This window comes from Bombus fervidus, chromosome 14 (genome assembly GCF_041682495.2).
Source record: "Bombus fervidus isolate BK054 chromosome 14, iyBomFerv1, whole genome shotgun sequence".
In the NCBI taxonomy this organism is placed as follows: domain Eukaryota; kingdom Metazoa; phylum Arthropoda; class Insecta; order Hymenoptera; family Apidae; genus Bombus; species Bombus fervidus.
Window position 1 is genome coordinate 8,204,461 of NC_091530.1, and position 15,027 is coordinate 8,219,487.

General features: G+C 42.2%; 1 protein-coding gene across 1 annotated transcript in view; it reads left to right on the top strand.

Annotated features, from left to right (window-relative positions):
• Positions 1 to 15,027, top strand: part of LOC139994251 (uncharacterized) — a 179,553-nt gene that overhangs the window by 148,381 nt on the left and 16,145 nt on the right. The window contains exons 7-13 of the mRNA XM_072016711.1: positions 265 to 553; positions 1,389 to 1,660; positions 4,880 to 5,032; positions 5,956 to 6,150; positions 6,808 to 7,196; positions 9,779 to 10,015; positions 14,269 to 14,448. Coding sequence (XP_071872812.1) covers positions 265 to 553; positions 1,389 to 1,660; positions 4,880 to 5,032; positions 5,956 to 6,150; positions 6,808 to 7,196; positions 9,779 to 10,015; positions 14,269 to 14,448 — 1,715 coding nt within the window. The remainder of the gene's footprint in view (positions 1 to 264; positions 554 to 1,388; positions 1,661 to 4,879; positions 5,033 to 5,955; positions 6,151 to 6,807; positions 7,197 to 9,778; positions 10,016 to 14,268; positions 14,449 to 15,027) is intronic.

Below are 15,027 nucleotides of genomic sequence, written 5' to 3' on the forward strand. Positions count from 1 at the left end.
TCAAACGACTGGAGTGCTACTGTAATTTCATCAATTTTCTCTGCTTTTTGTTTCATAGAATTAATCGATCTGGCAAATAGATCATATTTGTGTGTGTATGTGTGTAAACGCAAAGCTCTGAACACTTTCGCGTAAAGCCGCGAACCCGTTAAAGGAAACACGATAAATTCCACGATGTTGCGACTTCTCGAAAAACTGAGAGATTACAGAAAGACCGTAGTGTGGTAGGAAGTTTAATCGACGTTACGGTGCTGGCGATTTCAGTTGACGTTCGACAGCTTCACTCTGGGGAAATTCGTGTCGTTCACGGCGGAGGGCTGCCCGGACGGATCGCTGCAGATTTCGGAGGCCCAACGGCCGGACGTTGGTGGCCTCTGGTGCGGAACATCCTGGGGTCCCGCGATTTACTACAGCGAAACCCAGACCGTTTCCATCACGCTGAAGCTGCTCAGGCTCAGTAAGGATCAGACGGGATTCAATTTCGACTTCAGGATGGTGTACAAGATGATCAGGAAGTCGGACGCCGTGGCACGCTACGGGAATCCATTCGTCGGTACGTACGTCTCCGTCTTCTTTCGCTCTCTATCATGATTTGTTTCCACGCCGATGCTCTTACGTTGATAACTTCGCCGCTCGGATGAGAAGAAATTTACATAAGCTGGATACTTTTGAAAACAACGCGGTTCGAGTTCTTCGGTGTCGAGATCGTCGAGTTCCTCGTGGACGGAAATCGAAGTTTCTTGTAAAGATTTTCTTTATCTCAAGTCGAGATGGATTTAGTCGTTCTTTCTTTTTTTCTGTCTTTTTTTTTCTTCTTGCTGCATCCTTGCGTGGAGGCTGGCGTCTTGTTATAACGTTGATAGTCAACGACGGTGATTATTAAATAAGTGTTTTAAAGAACCATAGAATCCATTCTCACGATACGGTGAAGCTTCGTTTATATGAACTCGCCGGGCAACAAATAGTTTATCCCTTAAATAGTTTGTCCATTGCGTTCGTATAAACGAAGTTCTACCCTGGCTCGTTTGAATTTTCAGATACTCTTTCGATTCAACGACGTTCCATGGAGATCACAATTCTATTTTCCAAGTAGATTATATTTCAATGCCACGTAATTCGTTTAATTGTCATTGTCATCCATTTTCGCCCAGTCAAAAATAACTTTACAAAACAAATTATATGTAAAAAGAAGAGTCATTTGTTAAAAAGAAGGTACAGAAACATCCATTTTATAAAATATATATAAAGATATACGAGATCGCAGGAAAAATCATCGATTTAAAATGGATATATACAAACATCGATCTTGTAAAATATATAGAAAGACGTACAATTACGGAATAAGCAAAGAAGATAGAACAAAGAAGAAGTAAAAATGACGATTCCAGGTATAACGCAGCCGACAGGAACACCATCTTCGACGGAACTGACTTTGTCGACGTCCTCGAGCGACTACGCGAACAGCTCGATGGCGATGCCGGTGCAGATGGTCGAACAGCCATCGACCACGACGAAACCAAGCAGCGAGCAGTACCTCGGGGATCTGATATCCGGAACCTACTGTTCCCGCATATTCAGCGACTGCGACCGGAAGAAGTGCAGACTGCAGTCTCCCAACTTTCCCGGATTGTACCCGCGCAATCTCACCTGCTACTACGCGGTAAGCCCGTTCGAAATTTTCCACCCCTGGGAACTTTCGAATAACCACCTGCTGCCCTGTAAACACGAAACGCCGAAGAATAGCGCAGAAAATTTTCGCAACTTCTTCCGTTTGTCGGATAGGGTTCTTCTCGAAGAGAAATAGCTTTCTGAAAAGTTCCTTCCTTCCTTGATTGATAGAACTTGATAAAAGTTTCTCTCGTTCGATAATTTACTTTTTTTTATATATATAAGTACATATATAAATAATATTTTTCACGCAAGGAGACGATTAGAAATTGTTCGCTCGCTGAGGTAGCTTCTCTTGAAAAATTGTTTCTTGGAAGATTCTTTTCTTCCAATATGGAAGACTTACGAGTGCTCTTGCTACGTTCCTATCTTCTTAGTTTATGTAACATCTCGCGTCGGGTTGGAAGACTGTTTCTTTCGAAAATTAATAGACGAAGGAATAAAGTTCGAGACTTGACGATTTCCTAGCCTCATGGGGTTATATGGGATTCGTGGAAAATCCTTTTAGCAAATGATCTAGGATGTTAAGCTGTAAACTCGCACGATACTTAATATCGAGTTAGAAAATCGTTCGTACGAACTATAGAAGCCTTCGCTGTTTATTTTGTACCCCAGAACTCGAATACGGGATCATAAATCTGTAGCGCGCAGTCCGTGGCGACGATTCCGGAGACCGCCTTTCTTAGCGAGTTATTTGAAAATTTATGTAGCTGTCCGAAGGAAGAATGAAGTTGGAACGAGTAAGTCGCGCGGTACGACGAAGCTCCTTCGTTGAAAATGGCTCGATTTCTGCTGTTTACGGAATCCTTGGAGGCTCCGTGAATTTTCCAACTTCCCCGCTGTTAGTGGACATCCGAGTTGTAATAGTAAGGAAGAAAATTTATATAAAAATAGTAGACGCAGATTCTGGTAGAGAAGCGATTAAGGTATTTGCCTATAACCAACGTGATTTTTTTTACTTTCACGGTATTCACATTCGAAGTAGCGGCTTTGATGTACGCAAATGTTCGAATATTTATAAACAAATTTTACGAATATATTAGTCGTGCGCGTTATACATAAGATGTAGTCGACTATCACGACTACATCTATCTTATATAATATCTCGCAACTTTTATATGCATTCTCAAATTGCTTTCAAACCTTATCACTGTGATCATGGCTGTCCTTTCTCGTCATAGACCTCAATAAAATTTCCAAATCTCCAAAACATAACACGCACGATATGAACATGAAAGTTTCCTACGATAAGCGTTCAAATACTCTCGTAAGAAATACTACGAAGCAAAATCGTGCACATAGAGAAAATATCATCGCGCAAGAAGGATCTGGTTGTACGAAATTATTTGAAATCACAAATTACTAATTGTTTACGAACGCAATTGTAAAACCCTGAAACATCCTGCGGACAAAGAAGTCCACGATGATCCGGGATGAGAGGGTCTTGGCTAATCGAAATCTCGACGGCGCTCTAATGAATATTAACAAAGCTGTTCTGTGGAGCGTGAAAGGAAAGGGGTGTGACGTTGGAATGTTCCCCGTGACACGCGAAACGTTGCGGGCTAATCCGAGGAACGGTATTTCAGGACGAAATCGCACGACGGTCCGAGCAAATTGAACGGGTCGATGCACGGGCTCGGTTTCGAAACGAAGAGGAACGAACGCAACCAACGTTGGCATTCCGACGAAAATTTACGAGGCACCGCCACGAGTGTACAACCCGCGCACCATTATTCTCCTTTTGGCCGCTAAAGCCGATACGACCCGCTAAATACACTTCGATACGACCACTGAAATTTTCTGCACCCGCTCCTCACGAAAGTTGCGCCAATTTCAATGTCGTTTCCACGACAGTCGCAACGAGGTACTTTCGTTACACGAGGAATGGAGATTGGATCGTATGGAATGCGTGGTAAACCGGGAAGTAGAGAGGCTGGTTAGACTAGAAATAGGGGAAAATAAAACGAGGATGTTAAATGGCACGTGTGACGCTCCAAGTGTAATCGTTCGATAAGAAACGTTGATTAAGACGATAGGATCGAGACAGGAGAGCGCTCGATGCGACCATACCGCAAAAAATGAAAGACATGCGCACAATGGTGTGTAAACGTTTATGCTTTTGCGAGGGACGTACGCGATAGGAAATACGCGATCGCGGCGGTGCTTTGATCGAGAAGTAATTTAATTTACCACCCTCCTCTGAACGTGGTTCATTCGATTAACCGATACACCTCTCTGATTCGAAGTTCGATAAATTGTTTTTCGGATAATATATAAGCGACACGAACATGCGTGAAGATGGATAGATAGATATAAGCGTAACAGTAGAGATAACGTTAATAAACAGGCTAAAAGAACAAGATTAGGCATAAGTACCCTTACACAGACACCTACACAGGCATTTGAACAGGACACTTACACAGGTCATACTCATTGCTGTATAGAGAGTGGGGTTCAAAATATTTAAGGGATCATGGGTCACTACCTACGTCTAGTCTGAGAGTAACTGGCCAACAATCAACAATTCTTGTATACGTTGTTAATTATATCACTCGCTTATATACATCAGCTTCTGTAGTTTTGTTTAATAAATATCACTGAATATTATTTCAACATAAACATTGTGTCTTCCACAGATTATTAATCTTAACTTCAAAATTAAATTCTAAATGGATGAAACGAGAGCGTGGGAAGAACGTATGGCTAAGATAAAAGCGAGAAAACTGCGAACCAAAGTCTCTTTTTTTAGTCTAGGAATAAAGATTATTATTAATTCGATAGAATGCAGAATATGGCCCATGCATAATCCATTTTTGGTCTGACGTCTGAAATCAGTCCGCCCTTTGTATCTACGATCGTTCTTTTCTTTTATCGTATCGGGTTATCGGACGAGTGTTAAACCTTTTTTAGGTCGGGTTTCTGCTCACAGATAAGAGAAATTCTACACGGATGGAATAATGGCATTACCCGATAGATGTTAGAGGATCACCGAACAGAATGATGTACATTTGGTTTAATTCGTATCATAGAAAAGTGTTGGAATAAAGTTTATAATTCAACTTTTATTTCTCATCGGACTTTACGATCCAGATTAGACTTCTTCGTAATAGTCGTCCTTATGAAAGTTTATAATTTAGAAAAGGTTGAAAACTTATTCGACCGCTCGGTACAACACCTTCTAAGTATCTTCCGTATTAATCTTACGACACAGGTGAGGCAGCACGATGTACCAGCAGGGAAACACGCCTTAATCTCCGTGAAACAGCCCCGGGGCCAATTGGTGGCCATAAGAGCGAGGCCAGCCACCCAAGCGGAATCATCGCCTCGCGAACTCCGCCTGTGGAAGGATTGCGATGTGGTTCAGGTACGTAGTAAAACCCGAAACGGCGAAAATTCCATGGATCGAGATAAATCCGAGACGTCGAACGATGGCTAGCCAGGGCGAAACCCCATGCACGTGAGCGATGGCGTGGTATCGGCGAAGCCGAACGGTCGTTACGCTCGCACGGTAATTCCGGCGGATGTGCTTCTTAAATCACGAACACTCTGCCGAATTTATCGATCCGCAGAGAAGAGAAACTATCGCCGTGTGTTCTAAGTTGATAAGCGAAATTTATTGACGGACTATAGAGCCAGGCTAGATAAGAAAGATAACACGAGAATCCTGGTGAGTGGCCTCAAAATAGCCGACGAAAGTTTGCTGATGTACGTCAAACTGCTCGAAGTCGGAGCCGATCGAACGATTCGATTAATTGTTTTCTGAGAAATTGAAACGCGATCTTCTCGAGATTTACAGTGGCTACGAAAAGTGTTTGCTCGTAGCCTTATGTTCCAATACGTTTTCTCAACGGGTTTTTCGTTTTATTTACACGGTATGAAATTTTTCGTAGTCGCATGAAAGTATTACTAAACGATACAAAATTTATGTAATTGATATGTAAATGCTATGATAAGTACAATTGTATGTAAATACTCTTTGCAGCGCTATAAGAGCCAGCCAGTGTTACAAGATTATTTATATTTTTATGCGCATATTTGATATTTGTAATTTAGTATTTTACTTTATATTTATGTTTGGATTTCTGTAGAACTTTGTTATCTCCGCATCGTTCTGCAAACTTCATCTGTGCGATACAAAATACGCCAAAGACTTTTCAATTAACCGTAGCTGTTCGAAAAATATTCCATCGATTCTAACTAAAAAGTTCCAGTTCCTTTTTTCGTCGTACCATTTTTCCCACCGAATGGTATTAATTGTAAGAAAAGGAACGTCGTTTTGGTCCACAGGACTACGTGACCGTGTATGATGGCTACACGACCCGGGACCCGGTGATCCTCAAGTTCTGCGGAGGTGGTGAGCCGGTGCCGGAAGCCACTAGCAGCGGAACCGAGATCCTGGTCGAGTTCACCACGTCTCCTTACGGCACGTTCCTGCATCCAACGCCGCCGCATTCGCTCCACGGCTTTCAATTAGAAGTGCAAGTACGTGGTAATTCTGTTCAAACATTCATGGGGCCGGAACAGCGTGCTTTACACCTGACGGTGGCGAACTACCGCCCCCTTGGTTCACGGATCGCATTTAAATGGTTGGTCGGAGCAGCCACCGTTACCACAATTTTCTTCGGGAACGACGAGCCAACGAGATAATGAATTTTAGGACGGGGATTCTTCTTTCCTCCCTTTTTTCTTCTCATTTCTTCCTTTTTTCTAACGAGTTAAGAGACGTTAATGTTGATGAATTCCTTTAGAATTGAGTAACGAATTTTAAAACTCGTATCGTACCCTTTCTTCTACCATCCTTTCTCATCTGTTTACTTTCTTTTCTATAAACATTTATAAGGATTAATAAATTCCTCTGTTTTCCACGTAATAGCTAATTGTCTAAAAACTTGAATTCCTGTTGGAACGGTAACGACTATCGTTGCTGAAGTAGAATAAACTCGAGCGATATACTCAAACGATAAACCGTCGAAGTTCTGATGTGCCTGGTACAACGTAGGTTATCCTTGAGTTTCCAACGTGAATTCCTTCTCTTATTCGTAATAATTCGAATAATTGTAACGTCTACAAGACCAAAATAATTCTTCCGTCTTTCCCCTGGTTCCTATCTCGTTGTTTCCCAACGAACTGTGCTTGCAGGTGAAGTTCGTGGACGCCGACTCGCCGACGTACGCGAAGAACAAACATTGCGAATTCTGGCTGCAGGGCAGCGGGGGTGGTGTGCTCGCATCTCCACGGCATTCCTTGCCACGGAATAGCACGTGCCTGTATCATCTTCGCGGCGCTGGGCCGGCGCTTCCAAGTCCAACGCCACCGCGTCCTTTGCCCAAGTTTCCAGAGCAGAGGCCGGGAACCGTGTGGAGGAGACCGGCACCGCGACCACCGCAGCCGCAGTTCCGCGTCTGGCTGTCCATCCTCAAGTTCCACGTAGGCACCAGCTTGTCGAGCAGCGACGAGGACTGCTCCACCACCCTTATGGTGTGGGACGGCGAGATGATGCCACTCTCCGAGTGCTACGATCTTGCCTGGTCGGTTTAATCCCCTTTGATTAATCGCGAATGCCTCGTTAGAGCCGACGAGCTTCCGCTTGTTACGCTGGTTTTTCCGAAAAACCGATCCTCGTCTTCGTGTTTCGTTCGAGTTCCTGACGAGGGCTCAGTGACTCGAATGTTCTTCGAGCAAGACTACGATTATAGTGGATACGTGTCCCCATGGATACGTCAGAACAATCTTATGACCAAACTACGTGCTTTCGTGCAAATTCCTGATCTTTTAAAGATCTAATTTTAAACAAATAAAACCTAAGTAGAAATTTATTTCATCCACTGAATGTTTTAATAAGTATAATACAGGCTGTCCCAGTATTAATAATACAATCATCGACGAGGTGATTTTACATGAGAAAATAAGTCGAATATATGAAATACATTTTTATCACTCGGGGCTTTGTTTTCGAGAAAGTCGACTTTGAATTTCCTCCGAGTACGCATGCACTTCACTATATCGTAGAACACAAACCATATGCCATAGGTTTATGAGTTACAATAAGGCACGTGATTCTTAAGATTTACTTCATCGATGCAAATATTGTTGAAAATGCTGGTCACCGGTACCGCATACGCAGGTGTGCTCTCCGAGTTATATTTTCATGCACTCTTTCCACCGTATTTTCCCTTTTTTCTCAAACGCGAAAATGTCCCGTGCTTTTAATTGTGGAAGATTTGTGTTGTTAAACTTTTGATTTAACATGTACGCTTATACATAAATGGATAAAGTAAATAACGGTTTGTATCGAGATCCATTTAACCACGACATAGTCAAACGCATACGCACTCGGAGGAAATTCAAAGTCGATTTTCTCGAAAACAAAGCCTCGAGCGAAAAAAATGTATTCAAAATGTAGCATCAATACTGGAACACCCTGTATTTCGAATATTTCGTATATGTTTGAACATCGTGCACATTTTCTGCATTTTTGCAACTTTAAATTTCCTGGAAACGCGTAAAAATCCGCGACCTACTTATGACTATGTATATGCACTTCGGTGGTTGGATGTTTCGTTCGTCGGAACGACAGTTTATTGGAACACACATCCACTGTAACCATAGAACTTCATACGAAACGACCGCTGGAAGAAATATAGCGAGATGTTAAATTGAAATACAAAGCAACCACGAATCCGTCTATGCAGTGACATTCAGGGATGCAGCCATGTACGATTCGGACCAAAGTAATCTTTAAGATATCTTGCTTGATTGGGTATATGTTAGCGTACAAAGTCGAGTCCTAAATCAAGAACATCACGGTTATTGCCAGTTGATGTCCGCGCAACTTTCGTTACTGATATCATTGATGGCATCGGATCCGTGGAGACGCCATTTCCCAGAGGACTCGTGAAAGCAGGAATCGACCTCTGACAAACACGAACAGAGATCTTCAATCCGTCGGTTCTCCTTGCGGAACATCGATCGATGCAGTGACATATGACTTACAGCATTCTACGTTTTCCAATAATAATCGAACCAAAGTTAAGATATTAATAGCTTTTGCGATATGATCATCAAATATCAATCAACGTAACGACTCGGGGAACCGCTTACGTGGTCTCAGTTTTTCTTGAAACGTCAAAATGTATTTCTCACAGCTCTCGTTTCCTCGGATCTGTCGAAATTCCCTCGTCAAAATGCTCGAACGTTTGTCGAGTCTATAACCAGGTTCTATTTCTTCCACGCGAACCATACGCGAGAAAAAGATCGTCGAGTTCTTCCTGTCTGACCAAAATTCGTGAACTCTACTGTAGCAGAGTCTGCGCTGCTTTTATATACTGCACGACCAACGGCTAAACCGCGAGATCCTCGTGTTTGCTTCTGTTTAGTTTGCTTTCTTGTTACGCCATGCTGTTAACAGATCTTCTTGCCTGGATGTAGTTTGGTTTTTCTTGTCCGAGAGTTTGGAAGGGGGTTTGGGTTATGTAAAGAGGTTTCGGGTAACTTGTCCCTCGGTTCAGAAATTTCTATGCAGCGATTCGGATGATTTATAGGCAGACCCTCGGTGTTTGAAGCTCGGAAATTAGTGGAAAGTAGATTCGCCCATGAACCGTAGACCGGTGTCCCGCGTTTCTTATCATACTCTCGTCTTGGATAACGATCTTCATTTCGTTACGATATGTCAAAGTGGAAAATGACCAGATTAACGAGAAAATTAACGCTGCAACGATTCTCCAATCTTTATACGCATCTCGAACATCCTCTAACTTTCCTTTCGCTACGATTTATAATCGTTTAACGAGATCAATTTAAGACAATATTGAAACGAGAAATCGTACGCATCGACGATAGCTTTCTCATATTTCGTTCAAACCTGAGATATTTTTCAAAGAAATATAATTACGTCGGGAATGACCGAAAGAACGCAACATGGTCCGCACCAATAAAAAGGATTTCCAATTAGACGAGTCTCTTGTAGAGCTCACGTGACGCGTTATTCGCGAAGATTCTATCGTCGCCTTTCTCTCTTCCAAATTTCATCGCACAGACGCCACCCGCTTTATCCACGCCCCGGGCTACTTTAATCTGCTTCGATCTCTCAAACATAATCCATCTCGAACAGCGAGAAAGAACACCAACGTCACGGAGACAGATCCGCCGAGCCATCGCACCCTCAGGCAGCTCGGCCCGCTGGAAACACCACCCTGTTGGCGCGTTATTGCAAGGACAAGGTGCCGCGAACCTGCGACCACGCCATCCTACAGAACACTAGTCGCCCCTGTTCCCTTGGCGAGAGTTTCGTATCCAGCGGAAGCAGTTTGACCATCGAGATGCGGATGGTCGAGTCGACGGCTCTCAGGCGAGTATAACTCGATTGCACGATACGGGGGGGGGGAGGGAAAGCGAAATGGGGATGAACGAAGAGAAGGGGAGAGGGACGGGGGAGAAAAGCGGTTTCCGTTTCAATTACACAGGCCGCGTGCCGTTTTGTTCGACGTTGTTTCACGTGAGCGTTATCGATCGACACGGCCGCGTATTATGTTTTCTCTCGAGCGGCGATGTAATGAGATTTCGCCAGGAATATCCGCGGGAAACGAGCTTTTATTGGCCCCGACTTTTCCCGAGCTTCTCGAAAATTATCGACAACGATCGGTGATTAGAGAACGAATCCTTTAGATATCTTGTTTAATCTCCCACGACTGTGAACTTCCTCTTGATTGCGATACGCGAGAGCAACTATTTGTACATCTATGGCATATTTCAAAGCGCGAAAGTTTACACGGTACAGCATAACGCGTTAAGATAAGTAGAAAAACAGTTTGTATTTAAATTGCATTAATATTCACGGTTTAATGAATAACTATTACGAAGGAATTATTTGCAGCGATACGATAACGTAGGGATGAAAGAAAATAACACAGGAAACATGGCCAGATCAGAGTCACATAGCATCGTAGAAAATTAATACCTACAAATCGAAGCTATTGAATATTTTCGTGCGAGCTGAATTTTTCACTCGTTTTGTTCGATATCTTTAATCTTCGATAGTGGGAAGCAAAGATTATCGCAGACCGATAATCCATGACGAGAAAGAAGAGAGCCTTTAATCTTTCGCTCGATGAAACGTCGAGTAATCGTTTCTTTCAATCGACTGACGTTTAAGTCAAAGGGAACGAAACTTCTCGAGGCAAATTAAGATCGGAACTTGAAACGAAGATTTTGAACGGAGACGTATATTTCGCGTAGAATCGGCTTCCTCGAGAAATCAGAGGTCGAAGTTCCGGTATTTCGAGATGTCGTGCTACTCTTTCCTTTTCCTCGGTTTTTTTTCCTCCCTTTCTGCGCGCTCAAGGGGTGGAAAGCTTTGAATATAAATTCAGACGAAATTTGCTCGTGACATGGAGCTCGTGGAATCGATACAGAACGTTACACGCGAGGAATGCGGAGGTTTTATGGCGACGCAGCGCAATATCTGCCGCACTTGCACGTTTTCGCTACCGACCTCCCGTCGTCAACCTCTTTTCTTCCGTTTCTCCGCCACGGTTCTCCCAATATCAGTTATTTATAAGAAGCGATTTTTCCTGCGCGTCGACCGCTCCCTTGCAAGTCATTGAAACGCTCAGATTCCATGGAGCCCGGGCCTTTAGGAATTTCTCTGTGAATTGAAAGTCAATCCTGGAACAAACAGCTGTCGCGGTGTTTCCTTCGCAATTACGTTTTCTAATTATTTCGTTTCCCTTCGTTTCGATATATCGAATTTGATTTATAACAACGCGATTAGAGTTAATAACTGTAGAAACACCGGCAACCGAAGCAGAGGAATTTCGCCAAAGAAATCGAAATGGCACGTGAACGAAGAAATATGTGACGTGGTCTGGTAAGGAAAGGGTTTAAAGCGTTGAAAAGTCTATTAAGATCGTCTCGACTTTCTCGTGTTATTTCCTGAGGAAAAGCACCAAGCCAATTTTCTAGAATAATTATTGACTTCACGAGTTAACAATTAACGTCGTGCATTGATAACAATAGCGGACAAGTATCTATTGCGTTAAGAAAAATTACAAAACATCTTCAAAAAGTGAGGGAATCAACTATCTTCTTTTAAGAGGTAAAAGGGCTACCTTCCTCAACCCTTTTCTTCTCGAAGGCCTAAAATAGCTGAAAACAAAGCAGACAAACTTACCACGAAGTGCGTAACTTTAAACGCGTTTATCTCGGAAAGTCATTTTCGCGTGTTAACCTCATTTTACCAGAGCGTGTCACGTGTATACAGAGTCGGCTACAAGTATTAAGATACCAGCTGATATTTAGTACAAACTGCATGCTCTTTGTTGTTTTTATTTTAAGTATATAATGCAAAATATATTATACCTACAAACGTGAAATTTAGACAGTATACTTCTCTTAGGAGGTAGCCATGGGATACGAAGAGGTTTTTGAAAATACAGATCCAAGAAGGGTAAAATGGAGATACAATTTTTTATTATGGGATATCCATTTCCCACGAGTTGCTAAAGTTGGGGACGTAGAATTGGGCATGCAAACTCTGTATTAAAAATAAACACGCGTTGGAGCGTTCTTCGAAACTCACCCCTTGGTGGAGGACGCAGAAGGGTTATGCTTTTTTCTCAAAGGATAAACGTGCCTCTCTATTCGCTAAAATCAGAAACGCGAAATTCGGCGTATGAACTATTCATTAAAAATAAATAAACACATATCGAAGCAAAGTAAATTTTTCAAAATTCAGCTCCTGAAGGGTGTTCAAACAGAGAGTTAGCGATCGTTCACTCAAATACTGCCACGGGCGGGCAACTATTGCTATTATAAATCTGTTATTTCATTCATATATATATACATACGGGATACGATCGAATAACACGTACAAGAGAGTACGAGGTGATTCTATACGAAAAAATAAGACAAAAATATGGAATAAAATTGTTTCATTTAAGACTTGGTTTACGAGAAAATCGAGTTTGAAAATTGATCAAGTATATTTGAACATGGCTAATTCCGGACTAGACAGGATTAAATAATCGACAGGAGGTCGTTCTGCGTGTGAAAATAAGTCTAAAATGCGGAATACAATTTTTTCTCAAGACTCTTGGTTCCCGAAAAAATAAATTTGATAATTTATCATACGCACGTAAGTACCAGATCGATTCGTAATTAAACAAAATAAAACCTCGAACGGAGAAATTGTATTTTATATTTATCACTTACTTTCGTTTCTACAATAACATTCTATCGGTCGTTTACTCATATACAGTCGGATAATTAGCCACGTTCAAGCATACTTTGTAAATCCCCAAACTCGATTTTCTCAAAAACTAATCCTTCGATGAAAAGGTTGTGTTCCATATTTTATTCTTTTGAATTCCGTTTTTAATAACGTTAAATATAAAAAAAGAAATTATAATACAAAATACCAAGTAAAGCAAAGATTGTTAGATTTTTTAACAGAGATGCGACGAGTGTCGTGATATTTATGACCGGCGGTCGTGTTCGATAAATTGAAAATTGCGATTACCCTGTAAGACAAACAAATTTCTAAACTCTCTCGAGAAGAAAGAAGGAAAAGAGCAACCTAACCCGAGTAACTTTCACCCCCCTTGCGAAGAGCCTTGTTCATCCCTTCACCCTTTGCGATCGCATCGTTGGATATGCCTTTCCGATATGCTATTATACAAGCTCGACCGAGGGAGTTCAATTAAATCGAGCGGATCTGGATAAAAAGAAAAGCATCGGGACTCGCGTATGCGAGCACGAGTCATTTTTTAATTGGCCGCACAAGGGGGCGGTGATGATCGAGGAATCGCCTCGTTTAACGGGTTAATAAAGCTAGGGGAAAGGGAGGGTCGTTTCATGCGGAAAGGATTAACTAGACCGTGCGACGCATCCGCGTTCCGTGCGGCTATCACGCTCGAATACGCGGTCTTCGTGTCGGGCTTGCACTGAAAAATAAAATGTAAATAACCCCTTTTGCGACGTGCTTCGATAAGCGACAGACGTCGACAACCTGCGAGGGATAATTCCTCTCTATAGTATCGAACGTTGATGACCTGTTACGCGTTTCGATGAATAATCCCGTATTTTTAGCGTGTCCATACTTTTACGATCACGATCACGATGATGAGCATGTTCTCTATATACTAGAGACGTGTAGTGCGGTCTTTGTACCTGACAAGAGTTGCATTCACCTTTCCGGTAATTATAGTTATCGTGTAATAAGAAATTTTCGAAAGGAACGAACTGCACAATGTTTTTACATGGAAGCGTATATTTTATTAGGTCGAGTCATAAGTTCGTTCATATTTCGTTAAACGAATGCGATAAAATCTATCTGTTCGTGAAGCGATTTATTTCAGTTTTCTAGAAATCTCCCATCGGAGAATTCCGACAGGTATTTTTACATTCTTCGAATAATATTCATAACATTTTCGAAAATCCACGCGCCGGTGAAATACGCTGGTGAATTTATTACTCAAGCCAATCCACTCTATGTGTATATAAAAAGATCGATGAAAATTTTCAAATTGTCGAGGCTCGACGTTCCACGTACCTTTAACAAGCTTCAGACGCATACCGATGACGAAATTTTTCTCCATTCCACAGGCCAGTAAATTTTCGCGCGCTCTACGAATTCGTGGATCTACACCAGGACGGCGATCCTTACGGAAGCGGGCCGTGTTCGAGGATCTTCTACAGCCGCAATCGGGATCATTACCCCGATCGTAGATTCCAGGCGCCACGTGACATTTTCCTTTATGGCCGTGGCGGTACGAAAAATATGAGGTGAGTCCACCTTGCCGCCACTTAACTATTGTTCCAGACGCTTTTTCGATACCGTAATGTCCTTAAGGCCATGGTGAAAGACGAAGATCGGGGCCACTGAACGCCAGCTATAGCCTCGACGAGGATTTACGTCGCTCGGGGCAATTCCTGCTCTTTATCTTCTCATCGTTGTTCCTATATGAAAGAGGAAAATTTTAAATTATAAACAAAGAACTCGGCAGGAAAATTTGGAAAATAAATTCGTGAATGAGGAAATGATCACGAGTAGATAAATCTTTTTGCGCTGACGAGAAATGGAACAATAATTCTGTCGCTTCCGCCTCTCGATGTTATCTAAAAAGTATTGGATATCGAATGGAGAATTTACTCCAGGAATACTCTGCAAAATTAAGAAGATCCAAACGACTGTCGCTTTGTTAAAATTACTCGTCACCTTTATATCTGTAGCTTTCTACCGCATCTTGAGTCTTGCGCAACTATAAATCCCAAATAGAAAGACGAACGTAAAAGGCTTGAGTAAAGCGTTATAGTAACGATAATCGTGTGCTTAACGATGGTAGGGGCAACAAAGTCAGGTTC